The 26,425-nt window shown below is 47.3% G+C and overlaps 9 protein-coding genes across 9 annotated transcripts; 4 read left to right on the forward strand and 5 right to left on the reverse strand.

The window, feature by feature from the left end:
- Nucleotides 1–5,001: 5,001 nt before the first annotated feature.
- On the reverse strand, nucleotides 5,002–5,988 carry K460DRAFT_356040 (uncharacterized protein; the record flags this gene model as incomplete). The annotated part of the gene is made up of 2 exons (XM_040931925.1): nucleotides 5,002–5,643; nucleotides 5,698–5,988. The coding sequence occupies 2 exons, from the start codon at nucleotides 5,986–5,988 to the stop codon at nucleotides 5,002–5,004; spliced, it is 933 nt and encodes a 310-aa protein (XP_040788914.1).
- A 1,085-nt stretch (nucleotides 5,989–7,073) lies between these two features.
- Nucleotides 7,074–9,078, forward strand: K460DRAFT_285032 (MFS general substrate transporter; the record flags this gene model as incomplete). Its single annotated transcript, XM_040928781.1, has 3 exons — nucleotides 7,074–7,116; nucleotides 7,170–8,041; nucleotides 8,095–9,078. 3 exons carry the CDS (start codon nucleotides 7,074–7,076, stop codon nucleotides 9,076–9,078), a joined length of 1,899 nt encoding a protein of 632 aa, XP_040788915.1.
- Nucleotides 9,079–9,216: 138 nt separating this feature from the next.
- Nucleotides 9,217–10,498, reverse strand: K460DRAFT_377584 (uncharacterized protein; the record flags this gene model as incomplete). The annotated part of the gene is made up of 2 exons (XM_040934986.1): nucleotides 9,217–10,251; nucleotides 10,385–10,498. The coding sequence occupies 2 exons, from the start codon at nucleotides 10,496–10,498 to the stop codon at nucleotides 9,217–9,219; spliced, it is 1,149 nt and encodes a 382-aa protein (XP_040788916.1).
- K460DRAFT_123523 (uncharacterized protein) lies at nucleotides 10,351–11,239 on the forward strand. Its single transcript, XM_040926637.1, has one exon. It carries the CDS (start codon nucleotides 10,591–10,593, stop codon nucleotides 11,071–11,073), a length of 483 nt encoding a protein of 160 aa, XP_040788917.1. The 5' UTR covers nucleotides 10,351–10,590; the 3' UTR covers nucleotides 11,074–11,239.
- Nucleotides 11,240–12,010: 771 nt separating this feature from the next.
- Nucleotides 12,011–13,198, reverse strand: K460DRAFT_356043 (uncharacterized protein; the record flags this gene model as incomplete). Its single annotated transcript, XM_040931926.1, has 1 exon — nucleotides 12,011–13,198. The coding sequence occupies one exon, from the start codon at nucleotides 13,196–13,198 to the stop codon at nucleotides 12,011–12,013; it is 1,188 nt and encodes a 395-aa protein (XP_040788918.1).
- A 1,312-nt stretch (nucleotides 13,199–14,510) lies between these two features.
- K460DRAFT_406564 (uncharacterized protein) lies at nucleotides 14,511–15,862 on the forward strand (the record flags this gene model as incomplete). The annotated part of the gene is made up of 3 exons (XM_040936972.1): nucleotides 14,511–14,833; nucleotides 14,883–15,055; nucleotides 15,105–15,862. 3 exons carry the CDS (start codon nucleotides 14,511–14,513, stop codon nucleotides 15,860–15,862), a joined length of 1,254 nt encoding a protein of 417 aa, XP_040788919.1.
- A 1,844-nt stretch (nucleotides 15,863–17,706) lies between these two features.
- K460DRAFT_367156 (uncharacterized protein) lies at nucleotides 17,707–20,799 on the forward strand. Its single transcript, XM_040933516.1, has one exon. It carries the CDS (start codon nucleotides 17,790–17,792, stop codon nucleotides 20,694–20,696), a length of 2,907 nt encoding a protein of 968 aa, XP_040788920.1. The 5' UTR covers nucleotides 17,707–17,789; the 3' UTR covers nucleotides 20,697–20,799.
- Nucleotides 20,800–21,495: 696 nt separating this feature from the next.
- Nucleotides 21,496–22,293, reverse strand: K460DRAFT_286405 (uncharacterized protein; the record flags this gene model as incomplete). The annotated part of the gene is made up of 2 exons (XM_040928884.1): nucleotides 21,496–22,110; nucleotides 22,183–22,293. The coding sequence occupies 2 exons, from the start codon at nucleotides 22,291–22,293 to the stop codon at nucleotides 21,496–21,498; spliced, it is 726 nt and encodes a 241-aa protein (XP_040788921.1).
- Nucleotides 22,294–23,348: 1,055 nt separating this feature from the next.
- K460DRAFT_367158 (glycoside hydrolase family 5 protein) lies at nucleotides 23,349–25,345 on the reverse strand. The gene is made up of 4 exons (XM_040933517.1): nucleotides 25,017–25,345; nucleotides 24,578–24,966; nucleotides 23,777–24,526; nucleotides 23,349–23,722 (listed from the first exon to the last, which is right to left on the reverse strand). The coding sequence occupies exons 1-4, from the start codon at nucleotides 25,082–25,084 to the stop codon at nucleotides 23,703–23,705; spliced, it is 1,227 nt and encodes a 408-aa protein (XP_040788922.1). The 5' UTR covers nucleotides 25,085–25,345; the 3' UTR covers nucleotides 23,349–23,702.
- Nucleotides 25,346–26,425: the final 1,080 nt, after the last annotated feature.

A 26,425-nucleotide genomic window follows, 5' to 3' on the forward strand; every position in this document is an offset into this window, starting at 1 on the left:
TACTTAGTATTTTTAACTCCTAAAAACTGTTTTTAATAGTAAGTAGTAATAGAATATATAATTAAATATTAAATTTTAATATTATAGCTTTAAAGTTAAAAAAAACTAAATTAGCGCCTTTAAAGCTACTTAAAATATTGCTTTTTATAATAATAGTATTAAAAGCTAATTTAAAGCACAGTAAAAATTTAATTTTAGTAATATAATTAATACTATTGCATATTAGCTTTTTAGCTTAGTACTTATACGCTTTTTTTAAAAGCGCAAAATAATTTATATTAAGTAGCTATAGTAGGTGCAACAAATATAAGGGTATATAAAAAGTAATAATTTTTTATTTTTTATAATACTGCTAGAATTAGACTAATGCGTAGTTTTTATAACTATTAATAATAAATAAATAATAAGTACTAATAACTTTCCTTTTAGTATACTTATTAAAGTGCTTTAACTACTTAAAAATAAGCTTATTTATTATTTAGCTATTTTTAAAAACTATAATAATTTAATTATAGGGCAGGCTATCTTTTTTGTACTAGGCTAAAAAGTAGTTTTTATTTGCAAAAATAATAAAAAGTAAAATAATTTATTTTATTATATTAATACTTTAAATTACTATTATTTACTTTTAATTATTTTGCTGCACTATCTTTAGCTATCTTTAATAGTTAGCACTTAAAATAATAGTTTTATATAATATCTAGCCTATTATAAAGCCTATTTTATTAAAGTTATATATATTTTTATTTTAAATACTATGCTTGGCCTTTATATTTTTTATAAGTTAAAACTAGCTTTGTATAAGTTTAAGATTTTTATATAAAATTTTTTAGTAGTTATACTTTTAAAAAGTCTTAGTACTAAGCTGTAAATATTATTTAATAAATATACTAGCCTAATTCTTGCTAATAAATAGTTGCTTATATTTAGCTAGCAAAATATTAGTTATATTATTTATAGCAGCTAGTTAGGGCAGAAATTCTTAGTTTTTAAAGTAAAGTATATACTAGGCAATTATTTTTTTTTCTATTAAAAAAAGCTTTATTTTGTTAGGCCTAGTATTATATTATAGAAGTTTTTTTTTTAGTTAATTACTAAGTATTATTTAAAAAACGCTATAAATCCGCGCAGCTTTTTATTAAAAAAAATTTATATTATATTTTAAAGCCTAAACTGCAAGCTATATTTAGTTTTCTTTTTAAGAAAATTGCATATTATTATATTAAAGCATCGCGTTTAATAGTAGAAGACTACTAATTTTAGTAGAGTTTTAGTATTATAACTAACTTAACTAGGCGACTGATTCGCCCGTATAATATGTTATAAAAAAGCTATAATAATACTTAAAGCAGGAATATAACGCAATGCAATAATAAAAAAATTTAATTTACTTTTTAAAAAAAGCGTTTATAAAGTAGTTTTATTACTTAAAAATAAAAAAACTATTTTTACTAAAATAGTTTATAAAGTTAAATTTATACTAATTAATAAAATTATTAAATTTAAAGCATGCTTTATTGCTTGCAGTTTTTAATAGTATTTTAGTATTAATTATATTAAAATTTTTTTTTTATAGCTTGCTTTATATTTATATATATATTATTTACTATTTATACGCTGCTTAAATAGACAAGTATATAAATTAATATTATTATTATTTTTTTTAATACTATACTTTAAAAAATAGTCTACTATATGCCGCTACTTTTAGTAATGCTATTTTTTAGCTATATATAGTTACTATTTAAGTTTTTTTATAAGCTTATATAAGCGCTTTATATATAGTATAAAATGCTTATAGTAAAGCTTGTGCAAATAAGCTTTTGCATTTTACTTTATAATAGCTGCGTTTATATATATACTGCGCAAAAGCTAATTATTTTAGTTTATATTAATAATATTTGCATTTATACTTTATACTAAAATAATATTAATATATTTAAAAGTAAACTTTTTAATACTTTTACTATTATATTAGAAGACCCTAATGCTCTATATCTAAAAATATATATTAAATAAAATATAAATATAATAAAAATTTACTAAGCTAAATATATTTAGCAATTCTTTAATTGCTATAATTTTAGTAATATAGCTATTACTAAAATTTTGTGTAATTATTGCGTTAAGTTAAAGTAAAATAATAATAATATTACTATTTTTACTTTTAAAAAAAAAAATTTTTAAAAGTTTAATTTTTTTAACTACTTACTAATTATAATATATATTAACCTAGTTTATACTATTTTACTTTATAAATGCTTTAATAGTAATTTAATATAATATTATATAAATGCAATAATTAAAGCGTATGCTTATATAAGCAGTACTTGCAAAATTAGCATTATATATAAAAAATAAAAACTTTAGCTTTTAGGCTATATTAACGCTAATTAGGCTAAATATTTTAACTTTTAATACTTTACTACTAGCTATATTTTTATACTAGCAGAAAGTTTTATTTTATAATTATTTATTATATAAAAAGTTGTAGCCTAGTTTATATACAAGGCAGAGTATATAGCTTTTAGTAAAGCTATAAAGGAAGCTATATAAATTAAGTTATTTATTAATAATTTTAATATAGGCATTTACTTTAATATAGTGCTTATATATATTAATAATTAATTAACTATTAAGCTTGCTAAAAACCTAGAGTTCTATTAATATAGTAAATATATTAATTTTTGTTATTACTTTTTCTGCAATTATATTTAATAAAATTTTATTATAGTTAAATAAATTAGTAGTAAAGAAAATCCTACTAATATACTTATAAAAACTTTAAATTTTATTAAGTTTAAAGCAGTTTACTAGAATATTAGTTTTATTAACTAAGCACTTGCTATAAGCGCTATTTTTAACCTACTTAATATAAATATAAATAATACTATTATTTATAACTATAAGCTCTCCCGCGAAGACAGGACCTAATATATTATTAATAGCTTATATTATTAGTATTTTTACTGTGTATTGCGTACTTTTATTTTTAAAATTGCTAAATAATAAACTTTTAATTTTTAATAATATAATTTTAACTGCTAAGGCGCTATCTTTTTTAACAGCTTTTAAGTATATGTTTAAATGTTTAGTATAATATTAAATTACTAAGCAGCTAACTAATACTAGGCCTTTAGGTAATAATAGCAACGCTAATAATAATAATAACAACAATAATAATAATAACTTTTCCTATAATATTAGCTTAAATACTTAACTATTTTTTTGCTTTTTTTTTTTGCCTGCATAAGTTATTATTTGTAGTATATTTAAATTATTATTACTTATTTTTCTGCTTTATTGCTTGCTTTACTACTTACATTTACTTACACACTAAATTAACTATTTTAAAAAGCTATATTTTTTAATTATTATACTACTAGTAATTATAGTTTTTAAAAAACTTTTTTTAATACGCTATAAGCTTTGTGTTACTTTTAATATCTTTTATAAATTATAAAAGCTTATTTTTCTAGTTTTTAATAAAAACAGCTTAGTTGCAGCTAAGGTTAAAGTTTTGCATTATTATATAGTAGCTAATTATAAAAAAAGTTGCGTATTGCTGCTGCTTAGTTATAACTAGCTTATTATAAAGAAATGCTAGAAAGTTAAAATTAACTAGGCAGGGTAAAAAGAGCCTGCTGCAAGAAAAAAAGTTAACTTTAAAGTATTTATATACTTTTTTATAGTACTAGTAGTTACTATTTACTAGCTTAAAATAGTTAAAAAGCAGTAACTTATACTAAGTAATTATTAATAGCTTATAGCTAGTATTGCTAGCTATAATAGCAACTTGTAGGCCTGTATGCACAAGTTTATTTATTAGTATTATATTATTTATATTTAATATAAAAATAAAAGTAAAAAATAAGAGACTTAAAAAGATAGAAATAAGTTTTAATTTATAAAATAAGTGCGCAAATATGTGCTTTACTGCCTACGCGTTTAAACCCTTACTATTTAAACTTTTAACTTTCTGCTTATATACAACTATAGGACGCGCAATAATACAACTATATAATAAATAATAATATATAATTATAAGTTTTAATTATAAGCTTTACCTTGCGTACTTTATAAAAACTATATCTATTGTATAAGCTATTACTAATTATAAAAAAGTATTAGCTATTAAGGCACAAGCTTACTACTAAATTAAAGCTTGCTTAAATTTTAGTTTAAAAATTTATTTATGCTTTAATAATAGTTTATAGTTAAAACTTAAAGCTGCCTAGCAATGCCTAAATAACTTAGTTACTATTAGAAAATCTATAGTTCTATTACTATAATTTTTAGATAATAATATATTAGGGCTGCTAATAGCAATTATTAAAGGTTTTTTAATAATTTATTTAGCTAACTTAGTATTATATAAACTTTACTACTTTAATACTATATTAAGGTGCTAGGTATAGTACTTAAACTATAATTTTTATACTAATTTTTTTTACTGCGTAGTATAATCCGCTCTAGCGTTAACTTTACTTTTAATTATAGAAATAACTATAAGCTCTATAAAGTAAAGCAGTACTTTATTATATATATATTATAATAAAAGCAAGCTTAAAAAAATGCTAAGCGTATTTAAATTTTAAAGCTTAAATAGCTTTATACTATTTATAGTATTATAAAAAATTACATAAAAGTATAGTTTAATTATATTAGAATTTATAATTATTGCAATTATAAAAAAAAGTATATAGCTATAACTTTATATAGCTTTGCTATAATAAATAATATACAAACTATAATTCTAATATAAAGTACTTTTATTATAGTATAATACTATAAGGCTGCTATTTTTTCTTTTTTTATATTTTATCTTGTGTTAGAATTTAGGGGGGCTATTAGTTTAAATTCCTAATATATAATTTATTATATGCCTAATATACTAGTCTATATATAAACTAGCTTACTCTAGTTTTACTTTTTTTTATATATAAACATAGCTTTCCCCTATATATAGAACATTATCAATACGATCACCTTTCTTCAGTTCTACATGTTTCTAGAACGGTTTGTAGCGCCCATACGCGCTTGATCCAGTGCTACACCTTGAGCCGTTAGTGCCTCCATGTATCTCGCGGTTCCATTCGGATCCCATGCGTCCAACAGATCGTTCAAAGCATGCCAGCTCGCTACCGGCGCTGCTAGGAACTCCTCAATGCAACGGCCACACATTACATCATCTGCAGCCTTCTTGAAATCTCGAATCAGCTTGATGAAGGCTGCTAGACGCTCCTTGAACTGTAGGTTTGCATCTTCATTGCGAGGTATATTTGCGGGAGTTTTGAAGAAGAGGCTCGTAGCGCCGTGTGTGTAGAGACGAGCAGCTTGATGAACCAAGGAAGTTGCCGTGATTTCGATGTCACGATCGTTGTAAGCGCCACGGGGACCAAAGTTGGCAAAAGCGGTAGGTCGTTGTAAGCGATCACGAGCTCGAGTAGTGTCTAGCAGTCCGAGAGCAACGGCGTTGATACAATCTGAATAATGCTGATCGTTCGCAGGGAGAATGCCGGGGTACCGTGGCCTCCAACGCGCAACATCTAGGTGTTGTGCTGCGAGTTCAAGCTTTTGGTGGTATTCACCGAGCCGCGACTTTGGCTCGTGAATAGGTGCTGAGGGCGCTGCGGAAGCATTCTATCTTTGCTTTAGTACTTGAATCGTCCGTACATAGCTTCATTGAGGACTTACGGGTTCAACCACGGAACTATTCTTCTCTTGTGAACTTTTTCGGTCCACGTCCACCGTGACCGCTCCGCTTTCAACATCGACGTTTGAAATGGTGGGGGTTTCATGCACTGCAGCTGTGCTCTGTTTTTCGACATCTTCGACCAGCTCGTCTCCCTTGTTGCCGCCGAAATCCTTTCTTATAGCACTGGTACGAGCTATGGTGGCCGCATAGCGATTTGGGAAGCGGTTGATCAGCTCACCGGGAGAGATCTTCTCCGTAGATTTCTTCTTGGGAAAATGGTCGGGTGCCATCTTGGTAGCAGAATTGCTTCGACAGTTGAGTTGGCGTGCTTTGCCTATGTGATCTTGTAGGTCGGACAAAAGAGACTTTTGGTTGGACTTATCAAGTGTGCTCCGGCAATGGAGGTTTATATTCTTCCAGGAGTGCCGCTGTCGGTCGCGGTATTCAAGTGAAGTCGTGTCGAGGCATGGCGAAACGAGAGGAACCTGGGTCACGAGCACTACGCGGTTGCTGTGAAAGCCTCATATACAACCAGGTGTGACGTAATTCCACTTCGACAACCGCTGCTTGATACTCTTTCACCGAGCATGTTACCTCTGTTGCGTCATGGGGCGGACGTGTGTATTCACTATTGATCGCTTCCTCGAGCTTCTCTCTGACCACGCTTTCACGTCCCTTCTTTGAGATCAATTTGTTTTTCATGATTGTCCAAACTCTAACAGCAGTGTACTCGATCCTAGAGGAGAGGACTAGATAGCGGGTGGAGCGCGATTCTTAAACGTCTGTAGTGGGACATTCTTCCGCTGTATTCAACTACTTCCTTGAAATCGATAATTCAACACATCAGCCACTACCCTGTTAGCATCAAGAGGATGAGAAATGAAGTGCTTGAGTAATTGTAGATTGAGAGAGATGCTAGCAGTGGCGAGAAATGAAGATTGCGACTCACGGGCGTGATGCATGCTCTCGTGTTTGGTCTCCACCGTTCCTGTTGGGTAGTGGACCCTGGTTCTACCCGGGAAGGAGCTCCCCAGCCGAGGACGGCAACGGCAGCGGCAGTCGCAACCTTCGCAAAGTTGCAACACAACCGCCACTTATCACCGCCAGCACACGCAAACAGACATCATCGCGCATATCTGCAACCCTCTTCAGAATTCTAAAGAGCAGACAAGAGGCTGATGACGAAAAGGCGCGACCCGTGCTGCACGCGTGGCGCATGACCCCTACACGGCTAGCCCTCAATGCGGGGTGCGCGCTTTCAACCCGAGCACGCAAAGATGAGGAGGATTCAGACGCCTAATCTGCGCTGCCTCGCCTCTTTCTTTCCATCCTCACGCGTACTGTCTAGTATGCTTTCTCCGGCTCTCTTACCATCATGACAGAACACCGATTGCCAGTCAAGCAACTGGTAATTCTTTGTACGTCCCCCGGCGCTCCCAAACTCTTCAAACTGGCCTAACCTCAACACCAGCAATATGTCGCTTCGCCGAACCCATCGCCTTGACCTCGGTGTTTCCATACCTCCCCGAGCTTATGGAATCCTTCGGCGTTCCTGAAAACGACATCGCACGATGGGCGGGCATCTCGTCCGCCACATTTTCCATATGCCAAGCTGTGACAGGACTCTTCTGGGGCGCTGCGTCAGACCGATATGGGAGGAAACCAACAATCTTAATAGGGCTGTTCAACACCATGTGGGCAATGCTGCTCTGGGGCTTCTCGGTCAATTTGCCCATGGCTCTAGCGGCGCGCGCCCTACAAGGTTTAACAAATGGGAATGTGGGCATCTTGCGCACAATGGTAGCGGAGCTATGCCCATGGAAGGAGTTACAGCCGAGAGCCTTCTCCATCATGCCTTTGGTATATACGGTTGCCGCCATTTTCGGCCCGACGCTGGGAGGAGCACTCGCAAATCCTCTGAGAATAGACCCACGCAAACCAAGGGGCAATAGCTTCTTGGAGAGATTCCCGTACGTCTTACCAAATCTCGCGGCAGCAGCCTTCTTCGCATGTGGAATCGTCGTGGGTTGGCTGTTCCTGAAGGAGACTTTGGAGAGTAAGAGACACAAACAGGATCTGGGGCTGAGGACGGGTGCGAAGCTCACCGCCTTCGTTCGCAAGACGTTGAACATGCCGAAGAAGCAGAAGGAATTATCACCTGAGCGTGAACCGCTACTTGGGCAGCAAAAAGCCTTCGATGACCAGTCTACAGCACGGCTTGGCGTTGCAAGTGAAATCATCAAGGAGGGCTCTCCAAAGATTCGCGATGTCCTCACATACCAGACCACACTAAACCTAGTCGTGTACACACTACTGGCACTGTACACACTCGCGTTCGATCAGGTAAGCTCTCACGTTCCCGAGTATCTCTTTGCGTTGCTAAACAAGGAAAACAGCTACTTCCAGTACTCCTGCACCATCCTCCCCAATCCTTGGACGACCCCAACGTTCGCCTTCCTCTGAAATTTGCGGGCGGCTTCGGCATCGACTCCCGCCGCATTGGCGCAATCTTTACCTTCTTCGCCGTCTCCTCCACTCTTAGCCAGTTTCTCCTCTTCCCACCCTTGGCCCGACACCTAGGTGTTCTTCGCTGTCTGCGCATCGCATTTTTTGCGTTCCCCTGTGTCTTCTTCATTACACCATTTATTACCCTTATCCCCGACCCAACAATGAAGCAAGTCGCGATGGTGGCGCTGTTGATGTTTAGGGGCATGTGTGGAACTTTTGCGTTTCCAACAAGCACGATCATGTTGACGAATAGCGCAAGCAGTCTGCGCATCCTTGGTACCCTCAACGGTTTCGCAACAAGCATGTCAGCCATAGGACGCGCTGCCGGTCCTATCATTGGTGGTGGACTCTTCTCTTGGGGCGTCAAGCGCGGATATGTGATTGTTCCATTTTGGGTATTGTCTGCTATTGCGTTCCTTGCATTAATACCAACGTTCTGGCTGGTGGAAGGCAAAGGCTTTGGCGATGATCCGGATTCGGATGAAGAGAGCCTCACCTTGGCCGAAGACGACGCGGGGGAGCAAAATACAAGACCTCGTTCCATCGACACGGATGATGAAGCAGCGTTGTCGGAATCAGAGTTCGGGGAACTAGGGGAGCCACCGAATTTGCTGAGCTACACGAGCACACGATCTAGCATAGCAGACGTGTCTGACGACGGAGCTGACCACAACGGTGACGAGGCATACAGTGATCGGAGGAGATCGTCCAATGCCCTCCACCATAGGAGTCATTCACACAGCGGGCACACAAGAGGTGTGAGGAGAAGAACATCTGTGCCAATTGGGATGGGCATAGGCTTCCGACGTTATAGCTCGAATCTAGGCGCCACGGGGATTGGGGCTGCAGGTACGAGCTGGGGAGGGACTTGAAGAGTAGATTGGAGAAGCACGGGTAGGAGGATAGATCCTACGCGCTCAACAGGACATATTCTTAAAAGTCATGATTCAATAGGATACGGCTTCTCTTAATTTCGTTGCCTTCTAATACACGTTCTCTACCACCAATTCCTAGACTCTACCAAGGTCTCTTCTGTCCAGGTCAAACGGTTCATCATGCCAGCTCGCATCTGGGCCACCAACCGGCCTCTCATACGACGGCATCCGACTAAGCCTATCATTTTCCACCATTACTTCTTTGGTGCACCAGATTCCACCCCTTCGCGTAGGAGACTCGTGTAGTATGTTGTCCTCCGACCCCTCGGTACGAATGTTATCTAGTTTGAAACCCGCATCGTGTTCGCCGTCAACGACAGTCGCTAAACGGCTTCGGCTCTGACTTCGGCTTGACTTCTTCGTTTCTTCGCTTCGATCGTATGTTCTGCCATATCCGCGCGTGTACGTGTGTTGCCGAACGCGCACAGTCAGTACGCCACAGTACTCCAGCACGTGCTGAAACAGGGAGCGAAGACATGGGATGCAGATGACAATCATTCCAACCAACTCTTCGACTACAGACCACATACCGATCTTGATGCTCTCGTTGGTGGGGTCGCCGGTGCGTCCAAACTGCGCGGCAGCAACAATTTTGAGAATGGAGGCAACGCCGGCGAAAACGCCCAGACCCATCAATCCGCCGACAATAATGCGCTCGCGGACCGGCCGCTGTATCTTGCGCAAGAAGGAGATGGGCATCATAGCGAGGGCGAAATCGGTAAGGACGTTGAGTACAGATACGGCAATAGTACTGATTGACTGGGCTCTCCTACTCCAGCAAGTGCCCGGCACGGCACCAATGAGGTCCCAGGCTTTGTAGAAGGGAAAGCATTGCAGGAGTATGGTAAGCGTGTTGTACACGCCGAGAGCCATTTGAAGGGCGATCATGGCCCAGAGGAAGCGGCGAAGCTTTTTGGACTGCTCGATACGCAACAGCATGAGGGCGAAGGAGGTTTTGATAGCAGCCATTGCCCATGCCCAGATGGGCTGCGCAATAGTAGCATGTCTGAACGCGTCTTGGGCGTCGGAGAGAAAGAAGGATGTGGGTGAGTGGCCGAAGGCGTAGGGAATTGCGGCGAGGAGGAGGATAGAGTTGACGACTACGAGGACCTAGTTGGACGTCAGTACCCGGAACGTGTAGAAAACGAAAGGTAGTGCGTACATATGCTATAGCGCAGACGTAATCGTCCCTATGCATTCTAAACACGGGATAGCATCGCGACCACATTCTCCCTCCAAATACCATGAGGGCAATACCATGGAGCGCCAGCGCGGTCCCAGCAAGAGAGCGTGCATTGTTTTGCGCTGCTGCGGAAGGGAATGCGGGGATTAGACTGGGATCAGGATGCTTATCCATCTCTTCTTCCTCGATATCATATCTCGACCAAACGTGAAAAAAGAAACTAGAGTATATAAAACAGAGGTTTGAAGCGAGACGAGTGTGTATATATGAAGCACGACGGGCGCGTATATACCAAGCGAAGCGAAGATGCCATTTCTACAGTTCGCATAGGAAATAAGGTTTGTGCAGATGCAGAGTTCGGTAGAAGTGGTTTCGTGGCCCTGTTCGGATTTTGGCTGTTTCGCTTCGACCACAAGGCTGGGTTGAGCCAATTTGAGACAGGGCCGCATTGGAGAAGGGTTAATGCCAATAGGGAGATTCACGTACGAACAGGGATTGTGGGGATCTTGGACGTCGTGGTAGCGGGGCTTCAGCCGGATCTTGGAGTCGAATCTCGGGATCAGGCTTACTGTGGGGATGCACTTGTTGTAGCAAGCATGAATACATCCAACGGCGCTATTAGAGAAGAAGGTAAACTCCCCGTTCCTTCAATGCTATCGCCAAGTTCTCCTGTGTCGGTTCTACCACTTTCATCTCCATGTCCTAATGCTTCTGGATGTGTTTCGACACGTCGACGAGATTGTAGATGAGACTTTCTTTGGCAAATTCAAGCTTCAGGCTAAAAGCGCATGTGCGTAATATGTGCCACGCATGGACGCACGGACATATGCTTGTACGTGTCGTTAGGGCATAATACCGTTGTAATTGCGCATGGTGTTTACGTATTGCGAAGGGAAAGCCGCATGGCTGCCAGCGTTGGCGGACAGAGATCCGGTCTTCGCTCTCCTAACCGGTGCACTGTTAATGAAGAACGTGATCATAGCGATTATATGATACAGCGGATTGCTTTAAAAGTTTAACTCTTAGTCGTAGAGAAGAAATTGCGACATAGTAGATAAGCAATTAATGCTGACTTAGATAGATATGGGTAAATCCTTTGCCTACGCCTTTGTACTAACCTCGCAATCGTTCACTTATTAGCCCTAAATAGGTATTCCCTCGTTAAGAGACATTGACACATTCCTAAATGTTGCTATCCACTTCCAGAAAATGATATTAGGTCCCATACTTTAAGCCATCGAAATACTAACCGAAATGTTCGCTCGTCGCAAACAGAATCCATAAACTCCTTTGCATATCACAAGTTCTCCGTCCAGATTCCAGATCTTCCCGTTTTAGGCCATTTTAGTACGTCCTTGACGGTCTTCGACGGGCTACCTGATATTCTTAATCCGCGCAAGCAACCGTACATATCCTCAGCATTGTTCTATTCTCAAGTGTAGGAGGCGAAAAGTTACTGACGGCATTCAGGCTGTACCATAATACCTGCAATAGTTGCTCTTCCCGTCTTCTCATCCTACTAAATATCTGTTTAATCGATGTGGTGGATAGGTAGAGGATTGACAAGCGCCGCCCCAAGCTGCTTGGCTAAGCTCGTGGACGATGCTGGCTTCGTTCGTAGGCCCACGCATTGTTGTCCGCCACCAAGAACACTGGTTGTATAATTGCAATTGTGTCAATCGCTGGTCAGGTGGGGCACAGGCGTGCTGAGCCAAACGAAGCCAGCGTCATGATCACCATCCGTAACCACAGATTATGGAACTCAGCGAACTGGTACCCGATCTCTACCACCAAAGGCTTCATGGGTTGAACTTTGAAATTTACACGGAAAGGAACATGTGTCATAATATCCTTCACTAGGGAGGGGCTGTCATCGTTTTCTCTCTGCAGTGTATACTCGGCAAAATATGGAATTGGAGACGTCGAAACAAGGCCACGTATGGGATTGGCTGCCTTAAAGCTTTGCGCGAAACAACGATGGCGGTTCATTAGCGTTGGAGGAAGTTCGCGGAAGGTCGAGCGGGCGAGGTCGCGGATGTGATTCTGTGACGACCCTGAAGGCAGGCTCCACCATTGTCTCCAGAACATCTCCGGTCCCTCAGCTAGCACGAACCATGTCAACAATAAGCTACCCCTGCGGCTCATCCACCGTCCACCGACGTTCTCATCCCTCATCAATAGCAAGTCTTCTATTCCCAGATTTGAGAGTGCGTCGCCCCTATCAGAGATCCATGGCTCGTCTTCTCCCGTATCTGATAAATCGGTGCCGAAGCATGTCCACAAAAGCCTGAACATGAGCTTGTAGTCGTTGGCAAGCTGATCTGGCAGAGTTTTCATGTATTGCAGGCGTTTGTCAAGGATAATTTGCTCCTTCTGTATCAGGGTGTCTAGCTCGCAGTCCGTGTAGAGGACGACCTCATATCTCCTGTGCACCTCGCGGGAGATGTTTGACAAGCTACGCAAGACGTGCCAGCCATTAGCGACTCGGGCGCGTAGCTCGTCGCCAAAAGGGTCTTCGGCTGGTATACCGTAATGCGACAGTGAACCAGTAGAGACAATACGGTGTCTATCGACTAGTATTGCTGCCAGCTGCTGCGGTATCAATCCTTTCAGCCATTCGAACGTGTATCGTGTGCGGTCCGCGAATGGTTTTAGGAGGCGGTCGCTGTATGGAAAGGTTACGCGGGCTACAGAGGGTGCGATTGTCAACATGTATTCTGATATGATGTTTCGTATCCTCGAGTTGGTCAGGCGAAGATCTAGAAGCTCGTCGATGCGACATTGCGAGCAGATCACGATGAGTATGTCGTCCGGTAGGTCGAGTAACAAATGGCACTTTATTGCTGGCCCAGAGGTGACTTTGGTCGGCTCCATAACAGGACGATGGAACATGAACAGTGAAGGATGCGGACGATGCAAACACTTCCTCCGTGTACAAACTTAAGTTAAACGAGCTTGAGTAACGTTGGACAGAGTGCATGTGAGCAACGGGGTTAATGAGGCGGATATAAGTCACGCGAATTACTCATTACACCCTTCAGGAGTGGCCGATTTCCAAGGGAAGGAACAACTCTACGCGAAAATCACCACTACTGCGCTTCGAAATAGTTGCACTCTCGTCAAGAAACTCGACATCCCTCATCGTTAGCGACAATTTCAACAAGATGAAGTTCGTCGCTATGGAGCAATATGACTCCGACGACCGGCCCGGCAATAACCCCAGCTAGCTTCCAAACGTCGGCGCCCCGTGGGGGCTGTTTCTCGTGTTCAGATCCTCGTGCGCAGATCTTGATTGCCAACACATCAGCAACAACACCAGTATCGATATCAGAGGTTTGACAAGTCCGTCGACAAGATTGATATTCCCGGTCAGTCTCTCCCGCTCTAGTTTTGCACTGCGCCCTCCGGTGTTGACATAAATTAACTGTGCAGCCGCAGCAGCACTAAGCCTCCCGTCTCCATAAAAACTTCGATGGATCTCCACGCTGGCTTTCCTCAAGTGTACAATTTCGCTTAACTTTACCAAAACCGTAGAAGAGCCTTGCGGTCTCTTCAGGGCTGGCTTTTCCGACCAAGGCCGGTCCGGTTTCACGTTCTTGTTGCACTGAATGAGGCCAGCTGAGCTTTCGCGTACCACCTCCCACGCCTGGCTCTGCGTACATGACCTATGGCAGCCCAGCGCCTCGACATGTCGTATCTGGTCGAAGTTATCGATAAATAGTAGATTTCAGCTTTCGCCCATCAGCCCTTTGCGCTAAAAGTAATACCTACGCCTAAACGCGCCACACATAAATCTTCCCGGTTTCCGCATCAATTTGGGACGCGCTAAGTCCCTTATGGGCACTCGAACTTCCACATGTCGTGACAGTGGGTCCCAGCTGAACAATAGATGGGCAATGGAGCCGCCTGCAGAAATACACCAAGCCTCGTATGGCTTGGTTCATCCCTATTATCGCTGACCGGTACCCGTCTCTAGTATCCTAGGCCGTGTCTAGGACAGTCCAACCGTTAAGCCCTGAATGACACGAGCCCGGTGCGACTTTGGTGTGGATGCAGTGTGGCTTTGGCAGAGAGAGTCGCCGTCTAGCACGCAGTGCTCGGTATTTAACTAGTCCTGCCGCCTCCCTTCGCGTTGACTTTGGGACTGCCTCTAGGAACGCGCTGCTGAGCCATAACGACTACGACGATGTCTGGAACAGTCACCATCTCCGTTCTCTGCGCCCTTGCGCTTGGAAAGTTCGCGAGCGCTCTAGTGCCCGCCGACCCAACCATCACAAGCCCGGCCGTGCTACCAAAGAGGCAGAACAACGACCGATTCATCGGATGGGTAGAGTCCAGCGGAGGATGGTATTCTCAGACTTGCAACGCCGGCCTCACATGGTATCAAGATGGAAAATACGCTCAATGTTGCCCGGCTACCCTCCAGTCCTGTTATGCACCCACTGCCTGCGTTCGCGGATCGTTGGTCTATCCTTACTCTGATAAATCAACCACGAGGACAATCGCCTGGTAGGACTTGGCCCACCGTCACGTTATTCTACTTCTAACGAATGCCTAGTACCGATAACTACAACAACAAGCAATTTTCGATCTGTAATACCGTCTTCATCTTCGAGAATATGAGCGACTCGAACCCCAAGACCGACATTGTCTGCGGTCCAAACTCTAGTAACTGGTCGTATTATCGCAAGATCCCCGCATCTGCCACTCAAGCAGTATCATCCGGGTTAGGTGAGCACGCTTCCATACCTTGAAGTGAGTTTCCATTGACATTGCCCAGCGTCCTCAGTACCACAAGTAGATCCCACCGCCGCTACTGTTCCCAAGACTGCCACAAAGAAAAAGTCAAAGTCAAAGGCCTGGATCGCAGGCGCGGTCATTGGTGTCCTTGCTGGACTTGCTCTCATCGGTGCAATTGTCTTCTTCCTCCGCCGTAAGAAGAGCAAGAAAGCTATCGCGCCTCAGGCCGGTGGCGCTGCCATGGTCCAAAACGATCCATCCCAGCCGCCCGCTGGTGTCGGAGGCTACACAGATACCAAGCCTCAGTTCAGTCCCCAACAACAACCACAAGCTTATGGTCAGCCCGACCCATATGCCCAGCAAGGAGCCTACTCAGCGCAACAAGGTTACGCTGCAGCACCGACTTCGCCTGCTCCCCAGTACAATGCTCCTAATCAGTACAATGCTCCTAATCAGTACAATGCGCCTACTCAATACAATGCGCCTACTCAGTACGATGCTCCTGCTCCTGCCCCGTACAATGCTCCTAGCAGCCCGCCGCCTCAGCAAGCATACCAGTCGCCTGCCAAATATGAATATGCTGGCGCCCCCGCAGGTGGAGCGGCAGAACTCGGTGGTAACTCGAGGGGTATCGCGCCGGCTGCTCCGGCTGCTCCAGTTTCTCCTACGCCCCAGGCTGCAGAGTTGAGTGGAGGTGCGCCAGTTCATCAAAGCCAGCAGCAGCCAGGTCACGGTCAAGGCACATATGGAACCGCCGAGTTGCCCACTCCCCCTCCAAACTCCAGGCCGGTTTATTAAGCGACTATGGAACTCACAGACGATTGAACAAGTCTGCAACCTCTCTCCTAGAAAGGGCTGTGTATAGATCGGTGATTGCGTTGTTGGAGGCTCTCTTCTCTGGTGTATTTATGGGGGAGATGAGGGAAACACGCTTCGCTATTCTTGCATTTCAACCATGTCGATATCCTATTTAGTTGTACATGTTTACGCAGCGTGGTTTACATACAAACCAATATACCACCTCATAGCAAGGCTGTGCGATGATCCAACGTATGTAATGTTCAATGTATTCATCACCTTGGACGTCGTGGCTCGTACTACAATAGTCTTCTCTCAATACGTGACCTAAGTGACTCGTACCGGTATTTCCAAGCAACCTCGGTACGCAACAGATTCGTCGCTCAAGCCTGTCTCAGGCCTCCAGGCTTGTTATGCCGACGGACTAGCTCGTAATCTCGGGCAAAGCCCCGGCATCCATGACTGCGCAAGGGCGATCAATGACATGCGTCAGGCGGAGGTCTGGGCGATCGCTTTCCCCTTGGAAGATAGAGAGCCTGCTGTTTATTATCCTTTTCGCAACGAGCTGTGAGTCAAGCAAGTACACTAATTGTATAGAGGGAGTGTAGTTGTGGGTCGGTCGGGCTATTCTTTGCCGACAGGTATCCGGCTAGTGCCTGCGCGAATGAGAAACATCGTAGATGTCACAGCCTCCTCTTCATTTCCACAACTACTCTGATGTGTTTCTGCTCCCATATCTCACGCCCCTTATGCTACAATGAGGGGGTTTGAACGTCTGCCGCTGCCACCTCCCAGCGCTGATGGGAAACTGCTATCTTCTGATATCCTTCCAGACCTTTAAGCATCCTCGTCGTCATCTGAACTCCCCATCAGACGTGATGCCAGAGAAGCTCATTCCACAAGTAGTCTTTGGTGCAAGCTTCAGTAGACTAGTTGGATGAAAACTAGAGCAGGAACTTGCAGAGGATAAGCAAGATGCCTTCTTTCGGACGTCGTGGCGTCTGGTAATTGCGAGCATTGATATGAAAGTGCGGGTGAACTGGTGGGGATAAGCAGACGCATGCGAGGCGAGGTTGCCTCTCTGGGGTACGCTCGAAAAGGAGAGCATTCTTCGAGGAGTGGTCGAGACGTCTGGATGTCCAGCAGACCAACTCTCTTCCCGTCAAGCTGCAATGGTGAAATCAAAGGGGTTGAATGGCGCCCGTCGTTGCAACCTTCTCTAACACGTCTGCACGAAGAGTCTGCAGCTGGAGAGTCGCACTGCGTTCAAAGCGCCCCGTGGCAACGTTGCCACCCTATGGCAACTCCAAGAGGTTGCCATCAGAGCGAAGATGTTTTGCCCCTCAGCCAACCCTGCTCACCCGCGTTTCGAAGCTGCACGCTTCTGCCCTGGTCGGGCAACAGCCGTGGTACTATTCGCCAGCGCTGCTTCGAGAAACGGACATGGTCCTCGCGTCAAGTGCTCCGCCCCCAGGAGTGCAGACTGTAGTATCAGGGAGGGAAACGAGGAGGTTGTCGCCGTACCAAGGCTGCAACATGGCCATGTAGCATCTCTTCTGCGACTCGGCGAGCTTGACAGTTGCAGGCAATGTTAGAAGAGTTTTCGGATACGACGGGTGATTACACGTGATGACTGGGGTGCTATGTAAAGCTATTTAAAGCTTGACGATCCACGCCATCTGCTTTAGCGTGACGCTTGTGCCCGGCCGAAGACGTAGGCCGTATCCATGCTGCAGTCGTATCGCGGTGGTGGACCTATATGGACGCTCCTTATACTTTTTGCTCATTTTGCTATGTTTAGTTTTTCCTTTGCTATAGCTGAGTGTAGATAGCGAGGGCATGTTCTATGGAGGCGTCTCAGCATTCCTTGTAGACGTTCGCAGTCCCATCATCGACCCGACCGAAAGTGGAGGCGTAAGAGCATACGATGGTAAAGAGGCCCTCAGAGGGCGAAGGACGCAGCCTGGCGATTAGAACCGACGTGAGAGGAAAGGGAGTCGCCTTTGCTAGCCATGACGGCATCGCTTCGATACCAGCGCACGGCGAGCGCAACGCCTCGGTGATTTCACAGTCCGACGACGACCAGGTGAATACGCTACTCTCGGCTTCTTCACTGGGAAACACAGACACGATTTCTTCGTCGGGCATCTCGGGCCATTCGACGGCCATGACGTCTGCTACGACATACGACGACCGACCCAGCGCCTCGAGTCCGACCGCCTCATCACCGTACGCGCACCCTAGCCTCACCCTCCTCGAACTCGTCTCCAATAGCGCCTCGTCGTCTGCATTGCCAGATAGCTTTGACGTTAGTGTGTCACGGCGGGGGTGCTATGTGGCAGTATACTCGGCATCCAACATATGGCTCATCAAGACGGTGCAGCTGCCGCGGCTATGGGCGAGGACATTGCAGATCAAGCGCAAGCCTGTAGCAATCGATGTGACCGACGACGGGTCTCTACTGGCGGTGTTGTCTAGGCCGTCGCAGGTTGACGTGTACGAGATCCATGGCGAGGGACACAATCAGATCAAGAAGAGACGGACTATCATGATGGTGCACGAGGCGAGCTCCATCGTCATTTCGCCCGATGCGCGCATCCTCATCACAGGGAACAAATTCGGCATCGAAGTGGTTGCCATTGGCCCAGGCATACCTGAGACAGCCAGACGCACCCTCTCTGGGCCCGCAGGCGATGCCCTGGAGTTCTCAGACGATGGCAGAACGCTGCTCATCACTGGCTATGCACGCAAATCGGACGGATCAGCCCTGTTTGTCCTACCCGGTCTCTATGATGGCCCACTCACCGAAGAGGGCGAACCAATACCTCAACCACCAGAAGCAGCGTGGACGGGGTCGGTGCTCTTTCCTGAAACGGCGAGGATAGCACGTCAAGCCACGCTCCTCCCAGATGCAGATACCGGGACATTCAACGAGCTATTTGCTTTCAACGCAGAGGAAGACTCCTGGGGTATCTACGACATTGCGTGTCAACGCTTCACGCAGAGAAAAATGTTTCTTCCCGACCACCAGCGATGGACGCGCTCAGAGTTTGTCGACGATGCCATGCCTGCTGTATCTCCAAACGTTGATCTAGCGGCTGTTGCTCTGCGGATGCGCGGCACGACCAATATCTGGATCTACGAGGTCCCAGGCTGGGATTACAAGCCGAGCGAGAAGGCGCAGCTGCAGGAGCCTATCCAGCCCTGCTTCTGCATCCCCATCCCGAAGGATGATGCGGGGACGCTCCAGGAGATCTGCGTCTTGCGATGGGTCAGGCTCAATGCGAACATCCAGCGGCTTGTGGCTGTTGGAAACTCCAGCATACTGCCTGGTGAGAGCGATGTGCCTGGCGTACCCCTGGGTTCAAAAGGCGTTCTCATTGTGCTTGACTTTGATAAGCGCAAGCCTCCAGGGAGTCCCGCACCGACGCCGTTAAAAACAGAGTATGACCTGGACCCTCTATGTCCCGGCGAGATGCTACCTGAAGGTTCGTTTGACTTCGAGCGAGAAGTGGAGTTGGTGCGGACTAGAACGCTGGCCCAGCGACGAGCTCAAGATCGAAGCGATGATTCGCGACGACAATCGCGAATTGGCTCGACCCCAGTCCAGCGAGCTCGTACCACAGCAAACCGAGCACCGATACGACCTCCACTCCCCACAGAGGATTCGGAGGAATTGACTGCGGAAGAAGCACAGGCAGCCTTCGAGGTGCCTTATGACAACCAGCAGCCCAGGTCGCAGATGTCGTTGGCTAGAGCTGCCACGGTAGCCGCCGTCTCTCCCGCTAATCGTCGACACCTTCGAGCGCTGCCCTTCCGACCCCTTGAGTATCGTCGCGCCGATGGCCAGCGTGAACTTCCTCACGAGAGCGACGCTGACAACTGGGTGCCACCTCCGCCGGCCTATACAGCGACTGCAGCGGCGGCGGCAAGTGTCAGCCTCAGCCATCCAGATGTGCCACCTGTCCCGCGACTACCTCGGGGCTCTACGGCGTCCTCCATCCCGCCTGTGCCTAGCATGTCTGCGACCATCAACCCTTCGCAATTATCACCCTCGAACCCGTATCAACATAGACAGCCGTCGATATCCTCCATCAACCTGTCTTCACCGCCACAGCAACCACAGGAGCGTCGCCCGTCCCTGCTCCATCCCTCTACATACCCAAATCCACAGTCCTCTGGTTCGGTACGCCGACGTAGCTCAGCTGCACAATCCCCGCCTCAGATGTCGTACATGGCATCACCCCAGTTCCAGAACCCCCAACTACCACCACATCCTCATGCAAATGCTACACGCCGGCCTTCTCTCCGCGCCCGCAGAGTGGTAGAAAGCACGGTCGATCTTCGCGCGCCGCCACTCGTCAATCCAGACTCGGGTCGCCGCGACTCCGCGCCCAACGTCGCAGTGCAGCGGCGCCACGTCCCGCTATTCAGCTCCCCGACAATGGACCGGACGAGCGTCCCCCAGGGCCCTCAAGGCGCGCCCGCCAACGCGTATCCCAACCCGAGTCAGAGGAGAGGTATCCTGCCCAGATTAGTCCAGCCTGAGCAGCAGACTGGCCAACGGCTCCCTATGAGCGCACCGCCGCGGACAGACTCCCTTGGACCAAGTTATGGCTACGGGCCGCCACAGGCCCAAATGCAGAGACAGGCGCAATCTCAAGTGTACTCGCACCCGCAGTCACAGTCGCAGATGGACCTGCCCAGCGGGCGAGCGTCGAGGACACCATATGTGCAGAGCGGGCGGGCGTCGCGGATGACTACGGGACGAGACACGCCTGCTCCGTCTGAGAAGAAGGCGGGGAAGAAGATACTCCAGTGCGTTGTTATGTGAGCTACATGTGAAATGTGAGATGATTTGAAATGTTTTTTTTTTTTGCGTTCTAGCAGTTATGAAAAATGGATTTACAATATACCCTATCCTCGGCGTCTTGGGGAAGTTTGATTGGATGGCTCCTGCTGCTGTGGCAGTTGAGCAGAGGTTTCTAGCTTGTTGTTTTTGTTTGGGGAAGAGGCCATGGTGGTTTTATGAAGAGTAGAAAATAGGAGTAGAAGCATGGATCGAAGGGAGAGGGTTAGAGTAGCAAAACAACTTTTTCTTTATTGAAGTGCCGTCTTTGGAATATGGAATAGGAATAGGTTGTGGGGCATTTACTAAGAAAGGGATATTTGAATGGATAGTTTCACATGTTGTCAGTGTGTATGCCTCGATGTTGTTGATTGGTTACTTGCGTGATGCGGGAGGATGACTAACGGGCGAGGCAACTTGTACAAGTCGAGCAGGAAGGAGCGGTCAAGGCGTTATTGGCGTTATTTAAATGCAATGCATTACATCCCACACCAACCCTCATAATCATACCATCAAGTCAGATCACCATGAAACCTCGTTGAGGTGCGCGCATGCGCAGACACTATGCAATTGGCTAGATACACCCCACGCCCCCCCTCCAACGCGCAGGTTGAAACTCGATTCCAAACAAACAAAGAGCGGTATATACCAATACCCTAATTAACACCAGGAGTATCTCGAGAAACGAAAAGCAGTCATGACATATAAACATCCCTCACGCGCACGGAAAGGTGTGCGCGCAACGCGAAAAAAGATCAACTCTTTTTATGCAAAATAGAGGTGCTTATAGCATGAAAGCGAATGCAACGGCGGCACCGGCCAGGCTGAGACCAGCCTGGAGGGCAGACGCAGCGCCGGTGGCTTCGGGCAGCCTGGAGGTGGTGGCGTTGCCGGTGGCAGAGGGCTTGAGCGAGCTGGGGACGGTGATGGGCTTGGTGGGCTGGATGACGGTGCCGTTTGCGTGGGGAGCGCCGGTGCTGTAGATGACGGTGCTGTGGGGCGGCGCAACGGTGGTGCTGTGGGCCGACGAGACGGGGTATCCGGAGGACGCAGCCTTGCTGGCAGACGGGGTTGGCGTCGGGGTAGCGACTGGGTATCCAGAAGAGCCCGAGCCGGACACGACGGCGCAGCCCTCGTTAGAGATGCCGAACTGAGTCGAGTACTGGTACTGGCCCGTCACGTCGTCGATGAGCTGGAGGCCATAGCCGGTGTGGCCGGTCGTGGGCTCGAGGTCAGAGGGGGGAGTCCAGGTCAGGCTGCCGCTGTTGGCGATGCCCTCGGCGAGCGAAGGACCGAACTTCTTGACGTTGGTCGGGGGGCCCTTGAGGAGGAGGATTGAGACCGTGTTGGGCGTGGTTGGCTGCCAGGTGATGGTGAAGGGCTTGCAGGCGGGGACGACCTGGGTGTTGTTGTTAGCCTCGTCGTTTCAAAGCGCATGCAATTGAAGCGCGCAGAGATGGTGGTTACATACCTCGTTCACGGGCTTGGTGATGGGGTTGCCGGTGGGCTCGCCAACGGGAGCGTGGACCTGGGCAGCCGCGAGGGTAGCGAACAGAGTCGCGATGGTAGCCTTGGAGAACATGGTGATGAAGATGGTCGAGTTGGTATTATGCGATTAAGCGTAAAGTGGTGGGGAGTTATGTAGAAGGTGGGCGACGACGACGAAGAAAGAGTGACTGTGTGTAAAGAAGGGCTGAAGAACAAATTCTTCGGGTTTTGTATGTAGGTCGAGGATACTGGGTCGAAGGGGTCGAGGAGCGTAGGATTAATGTATTGATTTCCGGTCACACACTCCCCCAACGGCCAATCTTAACCCGCGGCATCCAGCCCTGTTCCTGCACTAGCCGACTAGCACAGGGCTGGCCGCCAGAGCAACGCCGCCTATGCTCCAAATGCGCGCGCTATGCCCCCATGGCGTGCGCCAGCTGTTGCTGCGCCAATGGCGGGCGAGGAATGCAGGCCGCTCGGCCTCGTATACCAAGGGGAACGCCGGGGTGCTTCAGGGGGTTGCATGTTTTTCCGGTCAGGTTAGTTGTTTGGCACGGCCTATTTCTGGAAATTGGGAGCCGTCGAGCAGAGGGGGCCTGAAGGGCTGGAGTCGCTCAGTCAGCCGGCGCCTGCGAGGTTCGGCCGCGCTTGTCGAGGGTGCAGTGAAGTCAATTGAAGTGAAGAAGCAGGGACTGCATAAGGACAAGGACAACGACGACGACGTCTGTATCCATCTAATAAGCATGGGCGAAGCTTCTTTCTCCAGATTCTCGTAACAGTGGAGTGGGGATCTGCCTGTGCTGTCGTGCACGGCAGCTTGGCTCAGGTACTATCGCGGCTGACTGGCGGCCTAGCCTGCCGCCCTATGCCCAGCTGGTCCCTGGATGTTCATAAAAGGAGAAATACGACCAGCACGCACACCGTTCATCCTGTCGCACCATGCTGCCATTCGCAGAGACGCGAACGCGGGTCCCCCTTGAGCACGACCTTCGCCACTGACGAGCTGGAGCTCCAAGTGCTCACGGAATAGGCCAGGTGCGACGGCGTGGAAATTGGCACGGCAGCCATTTGGCCCCCAGGGCGAATCGAGACCTAGTGAAACAGCGGGTGGGCAATACTCGGCTTGATTCGAATCAATTATTGTTCAATCTTCATATTCATTTCAACTAGCTATGCCCCCTTCCACCTATATGCTGCGCCTCGCCCAACTACTATATGCTTTGCTGTATAAATACACACGCTGACACAACACCATGTGTCAATCTGAACAAACGTGGGCTCCCGAAACGGGGCCCTTCTAGCGAGTGAGCGCATCGGGGTATCTTCGAAGCGAAACGAAATTCGTTATATCGTGACGTTACTTGCCATGAGCAGGTAGGCAAGTAGGCAGTAGGTGGGTTGGAGATGGTGTCCGGGGCGCAGCGAATGTAGCGTGTTGGTACAGAAGAAAGAGCAGGAAAGACAACATTGTTCACACGCCAAGTCGCGTCGTCGACAAGGTGCTTAGCTGCACTGGCCGGGATCTGAAGCATGTCAGTTTCACTGTCATCAATGGATAATACGGGGACGTGTCTTACACTTGCGCGCAGTCAATGGCTGCGGGAACAGGCCGTTGGCCAACAGGTCCTGCATATCCCACTCGGGCGCACCCTCAGTCTTCCACGTCCAGAAGATCCAGCCCGTCGCCTTCTCATATGCGTCGAGCTGGGCCTCGATGAAGCGGCCAATGTTGTGCTTGTCGTCGGCGGAGAGGCCCGCTACGCTGCCCGTCGACTTGCCCGTGCAGTCGCCCACCTTGGGCGCGCCGTTGAGGTTGCCGTCGTAGCGCGCGCCCTTGTCCTTGCCGTTGAGCCACTTTGCGCAGTCGGTGATGCCGCCCGTCCACTCGCCCGCGACCGTCCACTTGCCCGTCGACGCCATCTGGTTGCCAAAGTCGCAGGCTGTCCTGATGTGGTCGTCGATGCTCAGAGCGACCTGGTCGTTGTTGAAGATCTCGTAGTGATGCGTGTCGAGCAGGAGGTTCCACATGCCCGCGCCCCAGTCGTTCCACTTGGTGACACCCTGGAACGCATCGTGGAAGGTGACGGCAACATTCGAGTTCTTCAAGTTGCCCCAGCCGTCCATGTAGAACTGCTTGACCACGTTCATGTCGAGGTTTGGGCCCAATGGCTCATTGAGGAGCTGGATCGCAGAAACGGCAGGGTGCTCAGCATGGTCGTCGCGGATCTTGTTCAGCACGTTCTTGGTGTGCTCGACCGTGTCGCCTTGCGTCCAGCCAACGCTGCCGTACTTGCCGGAATTGTCGAAGCCGTTCTGTGAATCGGGAGCTATCGACTGTCAATCTCGTGAGACACATTTTGGCGATGGCAACAACTTACCACCATGCAGGTCGATCATGACCTTTAGGCCAGCGCCCGACGCCCAGTCCAGCGCTTCACCAAGCTTCTCGTACGCACCCTGCACATACGGCTCGCCGTCCCGTGGAATGACGCTCCAGTACCCAATTGGGATTCGCACGTGGTTGAGACCAGCGGTGGCCATCTGGTTAAAGTCGTCCTGTGTGATCCACGAGTTCCAGTGGTTCTGCAGACGCGACTTTGCCCCGTCTTTGCCCAAGATCTCGCTGAAAGTCCACTCGTCCTTTGCAGCATTGCCTTCGAAGAGGGAGGGCGTGATCCAGGGCTCGAGGACAAACCAACCGCCTGTGTTTACTCCGCGGACCTTTTCGCCGTTGTAGTTAAATAATGGCGCTCGCTTCATGTGTTGCCTACGCCAATGTCAGCTCAATTGGGATCATCCAACGCCTCTAGTACTCACATAGGAGAGGCATTTGTGCTCAGGGCCAACAGGCCAACAGCCGCAGCGGTAGTCCAATGTCCAACCATGTTGTCGTTGTTGGGGATGCTCTAGCTAACCGAGTGTTGCAAGCTCATCCAGGTATATGGATATAAAGGACTAGAAAGATACTGTGCTACAATTGCAGCTGTTTCAAATATATCCAAAGATGACCAAGTCACTACGACGGGGGATCATCTTCTCTTAAAAGCATCCCTTCCAACAACTTTTCCAAGCTTCCAGAGCTTCCGCCCCAGTTTTCTGTTCTACCCACATCCATGCACGTACGTGTCCGCTGTTTCCGCAGCTCCCCCAAAACAACGATCATCATTCTTTTGCGGAGCCTACGTACTAGCCGGAAAGCCATGGCTGTTCTCTAGCATCTGCCAGCAGGGCGGTGTCAAGGATACCACCAGGCCAGCCAACCGCCGTTCCGCGCACAAGTCATGGTCTGTTGTGTCTCGTGCTAGGCCCTAGGTCATAGGAGCCTTTGCTTGTACATCGTTACTTGCTTCGGAGCGGGCCTGAGGGCTGCTGGCAGTCGGTCGACCAGACACAGTGACGCAGCGGCGTCATGGGGAAACAGTATTCCCGAGACCATCTCTGTGCTGGCTAAACTGGAACAGGGCATTGACAGCTAGCTACAAGGGACCCGGTCCTCGTCGGGACAAGGCCGTTGTTTAGGCAAGGTCAGATGATGCCTACGTCGACGAACGCAGGGAGAAGCTGGTGGTAAAGTCTAAGGGGCAGTCAGGTACGCTCGTCTGATTGGATGGCGGTTTGATGGCGATGATGTGAGGATCGCCAGCGATGCGACTCAAGACGGTTACGCGGCAGGCGTCCGCCACTTAGATCGGACTGCCATGCCCCATGCGCAAGGTTTGGCATTTTGTCAAGTAAGCCTGCCGATCGTGACAACGTGGATGTGTACCTCCGAGGTAATAAACCTCCTTCAAATTGTTCGAACGGGTGTTTGTACGTCTGTAATACCACGGGGCTAATGCAAGGATAGGGGTTTTGCAACGTCATTTGTCTAGGTCGCATGATGTGATGATGCATGCGCGCCGCCACGAGGTAGGGGGAAAATATTCGAACCAAAATTCCCACATTCTCAGGTTCCTTCACTCCGCGGCAGCGTCCCGTTGATGTGGACCCTTTCTTTCAGCAGCCGCCTAGGAGTTTCTCAAAGCGGCTCAAGGCAGCATTGCGGGGAAAGCTGTCTGCAAACGGGTCCTGATCTTCACAATGCCATGGAGGATTCCCATTCTACCGAGGGATTCATTTACTCACGCGAATATTTTTTGCACATGTCTGATGGAATGCTGGCACGCTTCATCTATTCAGCCTTACTTTCTGAGCGCCATGGTGCAAACCACTTCTTGGCCCAAGCA

The sequence above is a fragment of the Cucurbitaria berberidis genome (assembly GCF_010015615.1).
Source record: "Cucurbitaria berberidis CBS 394.84 unplaced genomic scaffold K460scaffold_3, whole genome shotgun sequence".
Lineage (NCBI taxonomy): Eukaryota > Fungi > Ascomycota > Dothideomycetes > Pleosporales > Cucurbitariaceae > Cucurbitaria > Cucurbitaria berberidis.

Excerpts from the sequence above, each read along its gene's own strand:
- K460DRAFT_123523 (XM_040926637.1), top strand. The coding sequence starts at position 10,591 with ATGAAGCACGACGGGCGCGTATATACCAAGCGAAGCGAAGATGCCATT.
- K460DRAFT_367156 (XM_040933516.1), top strand. The coding sequence starts at position 17,790 with ATGGTAAAGAGGCCCTCAGAGGGCGAAGGACGCAGCCTGGCGATTAGA.
- K460DRAFT_367158 (XM_040933517.1), bottom strand. The coding sequence starts at position 25,084 with ATGGTTGGACATTGGACTACCGCTGCGGCTGTTGGCCTGTTGGCCCTG. Across the intron at positions 24,527-24,577 it reads CATGATCGACCTGCATGGTG|CTCCCGATTCACAGAACGGC; the intron begins GTAAGTTGTTGC and ends GACAGTCGATAG. Across the intron at positions 23,723-23,776 it reads GCCATTGACTGCGCGCAAGT|ATCCCGGCCAGTGCAGCTAA; the intron begins GTAAGACACGTC and ends GACATGCTTCAG.